The 15,123-nt window shown below is 38.2% G+C and overlaps 1 protein-coding gene across 4 annotated transcripts in view; it reads left to right on the top strand.

Annotated features, from left to right (window-relative positions):
- Positions 1-4,348: 4,348 nt before the first annotated feature.
- Positions 4,349-15,123, top strand: part of znf385c (zinc finger protein 385C) — a 102,045-nt gene continuing 91,270 nt past the window's right edge. For 2 of the 4 annotated variants that reach the window (XM_079891642.1, XM_079891640.1), the window contains exon 1: positions 4,459-4,573. In XM_079891642.1, the coding sequence (XP_079747768.1) occupies positions 4,525-4,573 (49 nt within the window). In that variant the 5' untranslated portion in view covers positions 4,459-4,524. Of the gene's footprint in view, positions 4,574-15,123 lie in introns of all 4 variants that reach the window. The other 2 variants (XM_079891645.1, XM_079891641.1) reach the window with 2 other exon arrangements.

Here is a 15,123-nt window from a genome sequence, read left to right as displayed (position 1 = left end):
AACAGTTTTTCCTCCCAACCATAGAGCTTTTATATCAAACCAATATAACACCTTGTTCAACCCAGACAGTGTTGGACTTCAGCTTCTATTGTCTTTGTCTTGTTCTTTCACTTTTCCTTCAATCCATTAAATTTAATCTCTTCACAGTCCATCAAAAGGCTCAATTCAACTCTAAATTTGAAAGTCCCCACTGTTTGAAAGCATGATGTGCACTTTACTGTCAGTTACCATAGAAACCAGGTGATTCAAATGGAAACTGTGGATTGGGTTTGAAAACCAAAACTGATTGGATATGTTTTGATTTTGCTGACATTGTGCAGTAAGGTGGTGTGTGCATCTGTTTCGTCCTGCTCCATGGTGGGACTGTAGTTTTATTTTGGTTGGCTGCTTGTTGTTGGTTGATCAGAGCGTCAAAGTAGAGAAAAGTGAAGCTCTAAGTGTGTTTATAAGAGCATCCATCAAGTGCTGAAAGCAATAAATAAGCAAACAAAAAAAAACCAGCTACGATATTCTACCACGATCCAAAAGCATTCAAATATTTATCCTCAAAAGATACCTGAGGCAAGACCAAAAGCAGTATGAAAAGTAAATAATTATAATAATTGTTAGTATACACAGAGCTTTAGATTTGCCCAATTTTGATTTATCCAGTTTTAGTAATACAATATAAAGTTAACCACAACCTCTTTATTGTTTAATCTACATTTTAACATGGACATCTGAAGTAATTTTTATACTACTCTGATTTTAAGGGGCTTTTTCTGCAAAGGCAAGAATAAATCTTTTTCCCTTGGACATCTCAGAAAGTTCTTGATGAGCTCTGATAAGGTTGATAGCCAAGCAATAACAATTTCAGAATGCATTGTTTAAGAGTAGGCCCACCCACAATATTAAGATTACAAATTAATCACGGTAGGCAGACCTCAACAAAATGATCAGATTCTGATTTATGACAGCGTTGACAGCATGGTGATTATAGCAGTTGTGACAAATATCATTTTCAGCAGCTCAATTTAAAACTGTTGTCACTGTGGTCATTAAACACAGACAAAGCAGCGGCACACATGCAGCGGTTGAGCAGGGGGAGCCCTTTATGGATGTGTGGGGATAGTCTTTGTAATCGACACACTCTTCAGCTTATCTTGCTGTCCTTGAGGTGGGAGTTTTGAGGAAACCCTGCCATACCGACTCCAGGCGAATTAGGCTGTGTTGATAGGGCTTACATTGAATGCATAGTTTAATTGATGACCACCAACAGGTCAGCATGTGGAAAGTTTGGCACAGACCACTCAGCAGGAGGAGCCGGAGGTGTCATTCTGCTACTGACACATTTGATGGGTCGGGAAAATATAGCCCTGGCCTATTTATTTATTTGGCTAATTTAAACTCACTGACATTAACAAAACTTGAAATGAAATTGACTAACTGTGCTTACAATATGTGTATCTACCTTTTTTGTATGTATTATATTTTGTCTGCTGTGGCATTGGCATTTTCTAAAGGCAGTGCTTTAAATTTGAATGAGACAAAATCAATTGTACAAAAACTTTATAGTTTTATTTTGTAAAATTATACAAACTTAAAAAACAACAACATTGGGAAATTTTATGTTAGACCTTATAGTCTGGTCAGTAACCACTACGGCGGAGAATTCAACATATATTTCTTTAACTGACACTTAAGAATTGAATATGACTAATAAACACTAACCAAACATGCAACGTTACCACAAGACGAAACACTGAGGAGAACTAAGGGCTTAAATACACAAGCTGAGGTAAATGAGGTAACTAAATAGAAAAGGTGAACGAAATCAGTAACTAAAGGGAAACAAACTGGCACAAACTAGGGCTGAAACTAGACCTTTTGTCATGCCCAATATTCCAACCTGCAGATACCCACTTGGGAAACTACAGTAGATCAACTTACAATGATAGGGAACACAGGAAAATAGGAAAAACAGAACCAAAACACAATGAAACTAACAGATAAACACACGTTACATTATACTCCCCCGGGGCTTGGGGTGGGAGCTCTGGAGGAGGATACAGAGCAAGCGAAGTGCAAGAAACCAGGGGAGATGACAGAGAGGGAGTGACCAGGGTGGGAATGATGGTGGGAGACATAGCGACGTCTGATCAAGGCGGAGCCGGAGGGACGAGGGGAACTCGGTGGAGCCGACAGGTCAGAAAATCTGAGCTTAAGTGCAGAGTGATGTCATCAAAATCACTGAAAAATTGAAGACCGCAAGTACGTCTTTTAGTAGGGATACGGCTCTTCCGGTTAGCTTTTTACAATGGCGGAGTCCGATAGATACCGCTGGACCAAATCTCTCCGCAACCTGCCTGAAGTCACATATGACGATGTGGTTCGGATGGTAAATGAAAACTCTCAAGTGGAAACTTGAGGTATGGCTGTCTACGTCCTGATGCAGAGCAACCCGGTACACTACAACAACAGCTGCGGGTGTAGCCTGCCATTGTTGTTATAGCTCTAGCCGTTCGCCAGTAAGGTAAACGTTTCTATGGTAACAGCGAGTTGGACCAATCAGCAGACGTTGCTGCTACGCTTAGGATTGTGGGTAGTGTAGTTTTTTTTTTCATAAGATCGCAGATAAAACATGTTTTTCTTAAAACAAGGTTGATTTCATACGAACTTATAGCTTCTACAGGAGCAAAAACCTTCGTTTCACAACCTCATAGTTTGTGGTCAGTCTACCTCGGATGGTTTAGACATTATGGCTGATAATCTAAATCCTTATCGAGAAATACTGTTGACCGGAAGTTCTGAATCCCTACTCCGCGTTCCGGAAGCAGGAAGTGTGACATAGGCCTATAGACGGAAGTGAGAGACTGTAAGATTTGAATGCTTATATCCCCTAAATGTGAATTTTATCATTGTTTTGGAGCAAACTACATTTTCAAAAGCCAAAAAACTAAAATTTTGATTTCATGGGGACTTTAATGGCCAATTAATGGCAGAAATAGTAAATACATTTTTAAGTAGGCCTATATAATACACATAATTTTTGATTATTTATTATGTAGCCTACATAATGTGTATTTTTGTATTATTTTAAATTTTAAATTTTAAATCTGCGGGAACCCGTCATTGCCTTTCTTTGATGACATTGCAGGGCATTTCAAATACATGATTATTGTTAGCAAAGTCCACTTCAATGATATCCAATGCTCAGGGAGTAGGGAGCAGTGAACACTGCATAGGGACCCTGTCAATCGGAACGGACCTTAGGTCATCTTACAATGACACGAAACACAGGCAAACAGGAACAGAAAAAAACAGAACCAAAACACAATGAAACTAAACAGACATTGAAATACATGTTACATTGTCAGAGTAGCACTATGTTTCATTTTTGACCAGAATGAAAACAAGGCTGTGAGGGATAGAAGTACAATCAATGGATTTTCTGTTGTTTAAAAACATGCCAAAATTTCAAATGACAAAACATCTTCCCAAAACACTATCAACAGACAAACAATTATTTTGAGTTGTGAGTTACAGTTAAAGTTTGTAAAATTATTACGTTATTCATATACAATGCATGCCATTGTAAAGACTGTAAGTCTATACCTCACAGCCTTATTTTCATCTGTGTAAAATTCAATATGGCATCTATCCTGACTAATGTCTTTTTTTATTATTATTAAGAAAACGGGTAGGCTAAGAGTTAAAATGGACAGTCTGTGTAAAAACTAAACTCACCCACTTGGATATGACCGTTTTTAGTCAAACCTAATTGAAATGAACTTGATACTTCCTTGTTTTAGTGATCACTTAACCCATATTACCTGCGACAAGTAGCCTATACCTAAACCTTCACGTGCTCACGAAATTGTTTTACCAGTTGCTGCATTGGAGGTTGCACATGAATGATCTGTCAAATCGGTAATACATAAAATATGTAGGTTGCCTATTAATGTTTTTTACATTGAGGACAGTGAATAAATTTGGGCGGGAGCAGACTCCGTCTCTACACAATGGTCCCCGTCCCCGACCACATAACGTCAAGCGAGGAAAGGCAGCATCATTGGTCCAAAAGAGTAGGTCAGGTGATTAATAATAAAGTCGAACACTTGTTTAAAACGTGAGATTTCGATATAACCAGGTTTTATATTATAGTACCTTAATCAAATTTTAGCTTGTTGTATAATTATAAAAGTCCAGAAACATCAAGCGGGTCTGGCTGGAAAAATTAAACTGGACAAAAACAGGGAAAGGGGAGTTCTGCCTCATTTCAAAAGACCACCACCACACACCACTACTCTGTAGCTACAATATTGTGTGATAGTTTTTAAGAAAGAAGAGAAGTCTGGAAAGTTCCCCCTGAAGAAGAGAGCTTTCACGCGCGCCGCCGTTAGTGTGAATGACACGCGCTTTGGAGAGCCGTTGGTTTGTGACGCACGGGTGAGACCGTTGAGCTGCGCGAGCCGCGAGGTGCTCACTGCTCAGTGTCGGTTCAGCTCAGCTCGGGAACACCGGAGAGCGAGAAGTACGGTAGTAATGTTGGGCTTAGAGGACCACGGAGAGACTCGCAAACGCAACGGTACGGGTAAGCACCCCTTTCATTCATTCGCTATACTTTCATTATGCCTCTCAGTTTAGATTGAAACGGCAGGTGTGGGACCAAACCGAAAGGAGGATAAGTTTGGATGCGCGAGTGACATGCTGTCTGACGAACTCATCAATCATATTTGTGTTATCAAATACAGACTAACTTGTATCGCAAGAATGTAGAAACAATGTATAAAAAGTACAACTGCAGAGGGAATTATTTTGTGAATAAATCGATTTTTTTTTGTCGTTCCTTCGCCGAGCTTGTGATAAAGAATTGCCATGTTTACTCTGTCAAAACAGGCAATATTCCTCTGGCATCCTGCAAATGGATGAAACTTCGTGTGAATGCTCACACAATCTCATTGCTTCAGACAAGCAGTATTACCCCTTCATGATGAATGTGCCTTGACATTTATCACATTTTTCAGTTCGTTGATTTTAGTACCAGCACATTAAGGGGAAATAAGAGGAGGGTCTTGCTTTCTCCATCATAACTTATAATTTTAGAAAAAATAAAACCTGTATTTTAATATATTTTTTTATACTGTAGTTTATCAAATTTGAACTCTATGAGTTGACTTTTGGCTTTTGTGTTTCATATCTTAAAAATTACAACATATCGCATCTCATCAGGCAGAAAGCAAAGCTGGGCACTTCCAGTAAATGTGTTGAAAATGGGTGTTGCACAACTTGTCCTGATGTGCTACGACCATAGTTGAGAGACTAACCCACCTCAAACCAAAACATGACAAGGATACGTATAGTGCGGGTTGGTCATTCACTGATGGAGTCTGACTCTCATTGCTTGCATGTTTTCTTTCTTTACTTGGGATGAATCGTCTAGGAGCAAAAACATTCAGTCGGAAGGATTTAAATGCGATCACCTTTTTCTGATTTGCTTATGTCCACTTTGGAATGTGTATTTGGTTGGTGCATGTGCTCTCTCTGTCTTCGCTTTTGATTATATTTTGGTGAATTAGTTTGGATTAGAAATGTTAATTTCTATGGAGATGCCGATGTCTTCATTCATCCCCTTTCAAATCATTAATTCACTTATATCTTTAATCATAATTTGAAATTGCTGAACACCCTTTTTCCACATTTCACAGTGGGAGAGTGAAAGCATCGTATAGCAGGTGTGCGGATCAGAGATCTCTTGAGTCAACATGAGAGATGATGCATAGAATCAGCCAGTTGAGTTTATTTGTCCACTCTGAAGGGTTAGACCATTTTAAAAGGTTTTCAATACCTTACTTATTTAACATTGCTATTTCACTCTTTAAGCATGAAACGTGCGAAGGTGGGTTCCAGTGTCTGTCACGGACATATTGAACATAAAAAGCTGTTACTTATCAGGAAGTAAACTGCTCACAATTTAAAGCAGTGCTTGGGATTTTTCAAGCACAGACATTTTGAGGAACACAATAACTCTAAATAACATAATACACCTCTTCTCCTCGAGCTGCCTGACTCCAAGTGAATGGCCACATTTTGATCTAAGAGAGAAAGTGCTTCATTCTGTAGGCTCAAGGCCTTTGCTTCAGGGTGAACACAAAGAAGATGATTTAAGGTTCTTTGCTCAGCATTAAAGGGGCCTTGAACTGCATTGTTTTATAATGTTTCCTGTGGTGCATTTATAATGTTAGTATGATTTTTACATCAAAAATTGTCATGAACTAAAAATAAATTGCATTTTTCCTAACCTGATTTTATCCTCTGATTTGAATACTCTGTGAGACTTCAGTGTAAATGCCCACTGCTGTGATTGGCTGATAACTTTGCATATGAAATAAGTATTAGGCTACAAGTGGAACCCTCTCGAAAACTTTTAGCACGCTTTTACTATTACAGCTCTCAGGGTTTACTAATTGAGTAGTGTTGATTTATGTGATTTAAGTGTTGAAAGTGTTGAAGTGTTGATCTATGACATTAAATATTGTGACTAAGAATAAACTAAGAGTGCAAACACAATGTAAATAAGAGGTTCGTTGATTATTATGGGAGTTTTGACGCGAGTCCAGAACTCAGTCACTGATAAACACGCACTGTTTGATTGACAGCTCCAGCGATTGCAGAGGGAGTGTACTTTGATCTCTTTCTATATTTCACGAGTTCACACTTACATACAATTTGAGGGGGTAAAGTTTAATGCGTATTTGGCGTGCTGTCCGGGGGGAGGGCTCCAAGCTCGGAGTTCGGCCCGAACCCAGAGTACTCCCCCCGTATGTAAGTGTTTAGGACTAGAAGCGTGGAGAAGGGGTGGTGGGGGGATGCTCCAAAACTGTCAATGGATTGAGGTGAGACTGCTGAATGTATATACACCTCTTACCATTGATTGCTGAGTGCTCTCCACTTGTCTTAATTATCTGATTCTGAACTTGCTCGTCCCGAACTTTGTTAATAAAACATCATGTAATTTAATCGCAGTTTAAATAACAGATTATTTCCATCTTACTAAGAGAAACAATGTGAAGATCGTTCACATTAGACCATAAGTCACTCACTGGTTTGATTTACTGACACATAGACAAAGATCATCTGACTGTACATGAATCATTACATATCAGAAATCACTGGTCACAGATCAGGCATTTGAATTAACAATTGCTTACATGTTGTGGCATTACTGTCGAGTCTATATCGTAAAAGTCTGTTTGCAAAGTCTGTGCCGAAATTGCGACTGTTTTACCAAAGAATCCACCGTGAAATGTACCGCATACAAATAAATAATGCTCAACTGAGACATTCACATTGTTGAAAATAAATAAAATAACCACATTCCTAGTATTAGGATCTTTTGGAAGTTAATGTTATTTGTGATCCATCCTGTATAGCTCTCCTCTCGTCATCTCAACACGCCAGTGGGCGGGGCCAAAGTTGCGACGATAAAGGCATGATTTTCTTCTGCAAAGGCGGTCTTTCACTACCTTATTACAGTACATCATAAAGAGGCACATTCCAGGACGAGTCAATCGCTGGGCTTGGTAACAATAAAAGTTGTTTTTGGACCAACAAGGAAGTTTTCAGTTCTGAAACTTAGCCTACAGGATATTCTTATAGTACAATTACCCCTTATATGTAAAAAAGCTTAAGGAAAATTTGATTTCTCAGTTCATGACCCCTTTAAATTGGAGCATATAAACTCAAATAATCATTGTGCAGTTTACTCTTGAGGTTTCATTATATCGATTCTTTAAGTTTTATTTAACAAACCACTTTCCTACTCCAAGGCGAGCTATGTTTGTCTTGACGTTTACTGGATGTTGATAAACTTCTTGTTATCTGAACAGCCGCTGCGGCCGGCGGCGCAAACAAATAAATCACACCGGGAAGAAATGCGCTCAGCTGGGGCTAGATGATGTTTATGCATTGCCCTTTCTGCAGCGATTGTGACTATGCACCTTGCTTTCTCCTCTTCTGTAGATTCAGTCTTGCAACTGGTCTCAGTTATAAAATTAGAACAGAACTGATTTATGAATACAAATATGATTTTTAATTTGTTGGCAAGGGGTTGTAAAAGTCCAGTTTCAAATAAGTATACAGACCACACAAGAAGTGAGTATGCCAGCTATCAGGATATAGCGTGAAGAGGCAGTTGATTCTGTTGGCAGGACAGGCGTGTGGAAAGGCTGGATTTTCTCGCATTCTCCTCCAATCAGTGTATAATATTGGAGATCTGATAACAGTCTCCTATATTTTGGCAGTATATCAGTGATATGCTTATTTATGTTTTGACATTCTGCCTGGGTCTCTTTTTAAAGGATTTAAAGATGCGGTAGATCGGTCTCATCTTTTTTCAAGTAAAACTGAAAGGTATCGAGAAATATTACAGTCTGAAGTTCTGAACTGATCGTTCTCTTACTTGCCGGGACAGTAATTCACCACACATTTTCGTGGCCTTCACATCTACAACAGCTGTTTGGTTGATTGTTTAGAGAAAACATAAAACTTCTGCACATTTAATAGAAAAATGGAACCAGTGCCATACAGTATAATGCTTTCCATTGTTTTATTTTTAGGTATAATACAGAGAATTGCTTTAATGGTGCATTTCTGAGAAACACTGTTGATATTTGAAATCAACCCAAACAAACATACCCCTCCTTCATTTCTCCACCCCCCAAATGAACAGACCTACGCAAGTGCGTGTCTTTTTATCGTAGCTGAAATGAAGCAAAATAATGCTGTCGAAAAATGTACAAACGAACAACAAAGAAGAGCAAGAAATGAACATACAGTACACAAGAGTAGCCTATATTCAAGCAAGAGTTCATTGTTAGTCACCAGCAGCACATTAACTCCAGACAAACACTGAGTACGTTTACATGCACTTTCTTAACCCGATTATGCTTAATAAGCCAACAAAGCATGCACATGGTAAACGCATTAACCTTTTTTTACTTTATCGGAGGAAGGTCATTAGCAGCTTTATGCATAAACCGATCGCCCCTTATGCTGATTTCACCTAGCATATAAATGCATCAACCTGCTTTCTCTTGGCTTATTGAAGTGCACATGTGTGATATGTGTGACAGCAAAGCGTCCTTACTGTGAATTTAAGGGCATCCAGACAGAGCGAGTGTTTTGCAGTAAGGGTGGAGGAAATGTATTGCAAACTCACTCTTTCTTGACCCAAAAAATTATGAGTGCTCATCACGTGCAGCAGAAGAAGTGGTACAGTCAAAATGCTGCATCTGTAACTGCATGAGAGGATAATATATGAGCCTTAAGTTTCCTGCTGACATGTTGCAATAGTTTTCTTCGGTTTAATGCTTTATTTAACATCACAACTGACATTACATAAATGATCATTTCAAAATACCGAGTCAGAGGCGCAGATTATTAAGCTTTGAAGTCACTACCGGGAAATAACCTGATTTATTAGTAAAGTCTTGTAAACGCATTTTACTTGCCTTGTCGGGTTATTGGTTTGCATGTAAACCCAAACAACAGGTTATTTCAATAAGCTGATTTTTGTGAGTGTACTGGTGTGTATGGAAACATGCTCAATGACACTCAATACGGTCCTGTTACTATACAACAACAGCATATCTTGGTTCTGTGAAACAGCAAAATCTGTGTTTCTCACGTATGAAGCAGAAACAACGCAACCGTACGTATAACGTATAAGTACTGTTTTGTTTTTTTTACTATTTTTATTAGCCTTTTGATTGAGCGAAGACTAATAAACCAGTTTACACCAGTTATTTGAGTCCAACATCTACTCTGGGAAAGATGCCAGTATAACTGAATGCAGTATTTACCTTCTCAGTAGGTACAAAAATGGTGTTGAATGTGATTTCTATCAATGAACTGCTCTTTCTGAACCCATTCAACTTCTGATTACAGTGCAGTTCCTTTGTCGGGTGTTGTTTTCGGGAAATGTGGGAAAAACAGTGAGACAGAGTTTTGACGTGTAGCCTAAACAAACAAAAGGAGGGCTGTTTACATTTATCTTTCTATTTTTCCATATGTTAATAAGATAAATTAATAAACCGTTCAAAAGGCAAAAAAGCTTCAAGAGCTTAGTGTAATGATGTGGTTTGATATAATATTTCACATTAAATTTATTTTTCATTAATCCAATAACATTCACGATTCTTCTGAAAAGGTCAATTTAAATGGTTATATTCTACAAACAGGACTCATGTTGATCGAGAGTGAATGCAAATTTGCCAAGCTACATTATGATTGATCAGTGAGTGAATAGTAAAATTTCTGGTATAGAATTCATTTCTGGTTGAATTAACACGTAAGCTTCCATTTCTACTTGCACGCATGAGAGACTGTAAGAACTTTAATTATAGACAGAAAGTAGTATATGTGTGTGTGTGTTTAGTTGTGTGGATCTGTTTCTAAGCTTTGAAGGGCATGAGGGTGATGACACCTGTCGGGTAATATCTGCACTGGAATGTAAACTGTTGGGCTGAATGCTTTGCTCTCAAATATAGGATTTTCTCTCTGTGTCATTTCACTCTTCTCAGCTCATCACTCTCTCTTAATCATTCATGACCTCTTCAATCATTCTATTTTCATGGCAGTGAGGGCGCTGGTGATGGAGAGAGATGAAAGGTGAGAAACAAAGAGAGAAAATTCATTATTTGCAATACAAATTTAGATTTAGAGTACACAATAGCAACACACATTACAGTTGTACATTTACTTGTATGTTTAGTCATTTAGCAGATGCAACCAACAAATTAAGTATAACACAACAATATGTGTAGTACACAATGCCAAGTTCCAAGTATGAGAGTAGTACACAAGCTTGAGCAGAAGGGAAATGCTGAAAATAGAGAAAGGAAGAAGTTTTTTTTTTTTTTTTTCATTTATTAATTTATTTTAAAAATGTCTATGAGACTATGACTCTTTCAATATTGTTCTGTTTAACCATCGATCCACCTTGTGAAATATGGAAAACAAAATACTTTTGAACTTTTAGAGTTAGAGTTTCAGTGCACTATACAGACATACTTTAAAGGGATAGTTCACTTTGAAATTAAATGTTGTTTTAGCTTACCTCAAGGGCATCCAAGATGTAGGTGTCTTTGTTTCCGCAGTAGTTTCAATTTTGATATTTTTAGGTCAAACCGTTCTTGTCTGCCAGTCATATAATGCAGGTCTGTGGTCACTGTCTCAAAGAGCATGCACAGAGTCCAAATTAAAACAATTCCCCATCGTCCAAATTAAACAATTCCCCATCGTAAGTACACATTGATGGCCTCAGACACGAAACGAGCGGTTTGTGTGAGAAAACCTCTATAAGAGGTTTATACCTCTTATAACACAGCCACGTCCAAGTGATCTGAGGGCGCGCGCGCATCCTGGTGTGTGACGTGTGCGCAGACTGGTGCATAGATATATACACTAGATGTCGCCTTAAAGACATTCATTCCAATGAACTGCCGTAGACAAGGCGACATCTAGTGTATATATCTATGCACCAGTCTGCGCACACGTCACACACCAGGATGCGCTCGCGCCCTCAGATCACTTGGACGTGGCTGTGTTATAAGAGGTATAAACGATATAAATACTGTTCGTTTTCTCACACAAACCGCTCGTTTCGTGTCTTAGGCCATCAATGTGTACTTACGATGGGGAATTGTTTTAATTTGGACTCTGTGCATGCTCTTTGAGACAGTGACCACAGACCTGCATTATATGACTGGCAGACAAGAACGGTTTGACCTAAAAATATCAAAATTGAAACTACTGCGGAAACAAAGACACCTACATCTTGGATGCCCTTGAGGTAAGCTAAAACATACCAACATTTTATTTCAAAGTGAACTATCCCTTTAACATATTAAACAATTGTATGTTCAATAGCCAGAATAGGCTATTTAATTCTAAAAGCCAGAAAGAGGGTTTAAAATGGTCTGGACAGTTTTTGGTGTTAGATGGATTTCTAGGAGGAAAGAATCTGAACACTCCAGAAGTATAAAACATGGACCCTTTAAAAGGGTCAAACTCTTCTTTATATTTTACAATTACTATCTCTGCTTTCCTACAACATTTCAAATAGCATCAATAAATCAACTCAGCTGTTAGTCAGCTAAACTGAGAAATTTAAGCGGGCAGTTTATTGGACATTCCTTTTTTAAATGAGCTGACAGACATGTGACAATCAGACATGACATGATAAAACAAAAGCGTTGAAAGTTAACCCTCTTCCATGTACTTTGTTTTGTCCTAACCAGCCGCAACAAGCTGTTGGTTTTATTTTTGGTTTTTTTATTTTCTGTAGCTCTACCTACATGCTTTCACATCTCATTAAAAATCCCACTCCAGATAACTGAATATTAAATGTAGGTTAAAAATAGGTACTTGAGCCACGTCATACAGCATATTCTCTTTCAGTGTAGACAGACAAATTGCTTGTCACTGGAACGTAGTTGTGTAATATGTGCACACATGTTATATCTACACCCTACACAGTCCTGGTGGCTTTCATCACTTCAGCAGACAGAGCGGTCAAGTGGGACAACCCCTGTCAGCTCTCTTTCCCCTTTCCCTGTAGCCCCAGCTCTGTTCTTCTCACCCTCTGCTGCACTTTCCCCCTGTGTATAAGTGTGTGTCCTTGTACATATACTATGGTGTATGACAGCTGTCTAGGCCCCAAGGGCACACAACCTGCCCTTTTCTGAAGCGAGCCTCCAGCACCCCTCATCATGCTGTCTGTGCTCCCCGCCGGTGAGTGTTCGACTCTAGGCTGCGGTCAGCGGGAACTGGCCTCTTCGCAGCGGGGGCGAGAGGTCTGGTGGGTTAATGTTACAGCACTGTGACCTCTCTCATTTCTCATCACCTGACAGCCGGTGGCTACCGCTGCCTTTCTCTTTTCAATACTGTACAGGACATGCATACATATGGAGACAGAAATCAAACAGCCTGTATATATTTAAGTGTTCGATGTCTGCACATACAGATTATAGATGAGTTTCAGGAACTGTTTGGATCCTACAAGGGGTCAAACAACTACACACACTCACAAATATCTACTGTGTGATTCTAGTTACTGCTCTTGTTTTTAGTGTTCTACTGGTTTAGGACAGTGATTCTGATTCTCACTGGTTGGTTGTGACCCAAGAATGGGTTTGTTCTGGTAGGGAACTGGTGTCTGGGTACCAGGTGCTTTATTCCATGTGATTAAAAATTCTTTATTATTTCTTATTGTCCTGGTGTAAACATCTAACATTACTATAGTGTAGAAAAATGATCTGCTACTTGATCTGCTGAAATGATCTGGATGGGTATATATATATATATATATATATATATATATATATTTTTTTTTTTTTACAAGATTTTTTTATATGTATTAAATATTCAATTAAATATTGAATATATATATAATGTATAAATGTATAAAAAATATATTATAAAATAAATGGTAACATTTTTGGAAGTGGGTGCCTCACAAGGGTTTCATAATATTTGAGGATGTTTGGCATGAAAAAGTTTGAAAACCCCTACTATATACTGTATCATTAATATAAGGCATAGTTATGATTTACACATGTAAATGACATTTCTACTGTTGTTTTTCATTTACAGAACTGTTAGTTTTTGTGTGTTGTGAATATGTTTTGTGAATTGTTGGGTCTTTGCCGATTATAGTAATTCTAATGTTCAATTTAGCTTTTTATTTATTTTACTTTACTGTGATAAACAGTTTTGGTACTACGCTATGTTACTACAGATGTTTAATGTCAAAACCAGGTCCTGCAATAAAACCATCTGAGAATCACTGGCCTGCTTTTTGCACTGGCTGACAGGGAGCCAACAAACACTCTGTGAACAGAGATGGAGTGTGTACAGGTTGGCATTTTTCTTCCCAGGCACCTTCAACCCTGTCTTAATGTAAATGAGGCCACTGTTTGCCTTTTAGTATATGTGTGTGCGTGCGTGCGTGTGTGTGTGTGTGTGTGTGTGTGTGTGTGTGTGTGTGTGTGTGTGAGTACCAGAAGCTTTTTTTTCCCCTCTCAGAATGAGTGGAGTGTTAAGTAGCCACTCCTTCTCATTAAAGTATTTTCAAGGTGAGCTATGTGTGTGTGGGTCTGTAAATGCCAAGCAGCGTGGCGCAAGTACTGTAGATATCTGGAGAAAAGGGGTTCACCCTTGAGAGATTTCACATCTGAAGCTGAGTTAAATTTCAGAATGGAAAAAGACTCTTTTAACGATTCTCAAGCTGTACTAGGCACTTCCCATTTACCCAAATTTTGTAGTTACATATATTTAGTCGGAAATATTTCTTATTCTTTCTCTCAATTTTTTTCTATTTAGAAAAAATAGATTTTTTCTATTTCTATTTGAACAGCTTAACATTAAACTTTGTTTTGTAGGTTTTTGCACGTCTGCTTTCTAATTTGGTCTTTGTAAACCTAATAGTTTACAGTTTTAATAGTTTTAAAGTCTCCTATTGACTTCCATTGTTAGTCTATTCACCTTCAGAAATGACATCATTGTAATATTTGCATACTGAGTTGCAATTGGTTTTCTTTCTTGAATTTATTTGTCTATTGAATTGGTATTGGTGTTTTATTCGTTTCATCTATTTTATCACCATAGCAATGTTTAAGCGGTAGAGAAGCTGCGTTATGAATTGTTTTTCATGTGCCTCTGAAGTGGCATGACACATTTATTCGTCAGTTTAAATCAGTTTGTGAATGCTGATGATTTGGTTTAACTTTATCCCAACTGCTGTGCAGAAGTAAGTGTAATCATTAGATGTTTAATGAGCTATATTGTTGTGTTGAAAAAAAAAGTGGAGCTAAAAGGCAAGCCTTCATTTTGAACTGTATCAGTCTCTTAGTAGAATGAGGTTTAGAACTACAGCAAAAATGCTTGTGTGTGTGTTTGTGTGTGTGTGAGAGAGAGAGAGAGAGAAATAGACGAAGAGAATGCATCATGGTAAATGAAACTGGCATGAATACCCAGCATCCCTGTGTACTGAGAGAAATGATAGGTGTTAGTCAAGTGCATCAGGCTATAGGATCCAATAGGCTTCTGCAATGGTAAAGAGGCTGTCAAATAAACTTCAGA

The sequence above is a fragment of the Squalius cephalus genome, assembly GCF_949319135.1.
Source record: "Squalius cephalus genome assembly, chromosome: 1".
Lineage (NCBI taxonomy): Eukaryota > Metazoa > Chordata > Actinopteri > Cypriniformes > Leuciscidae > Squalius > Squalius cephalus.
This window is presented reverse-complemented; position numbering and strand designations above follow the sequence as displayed.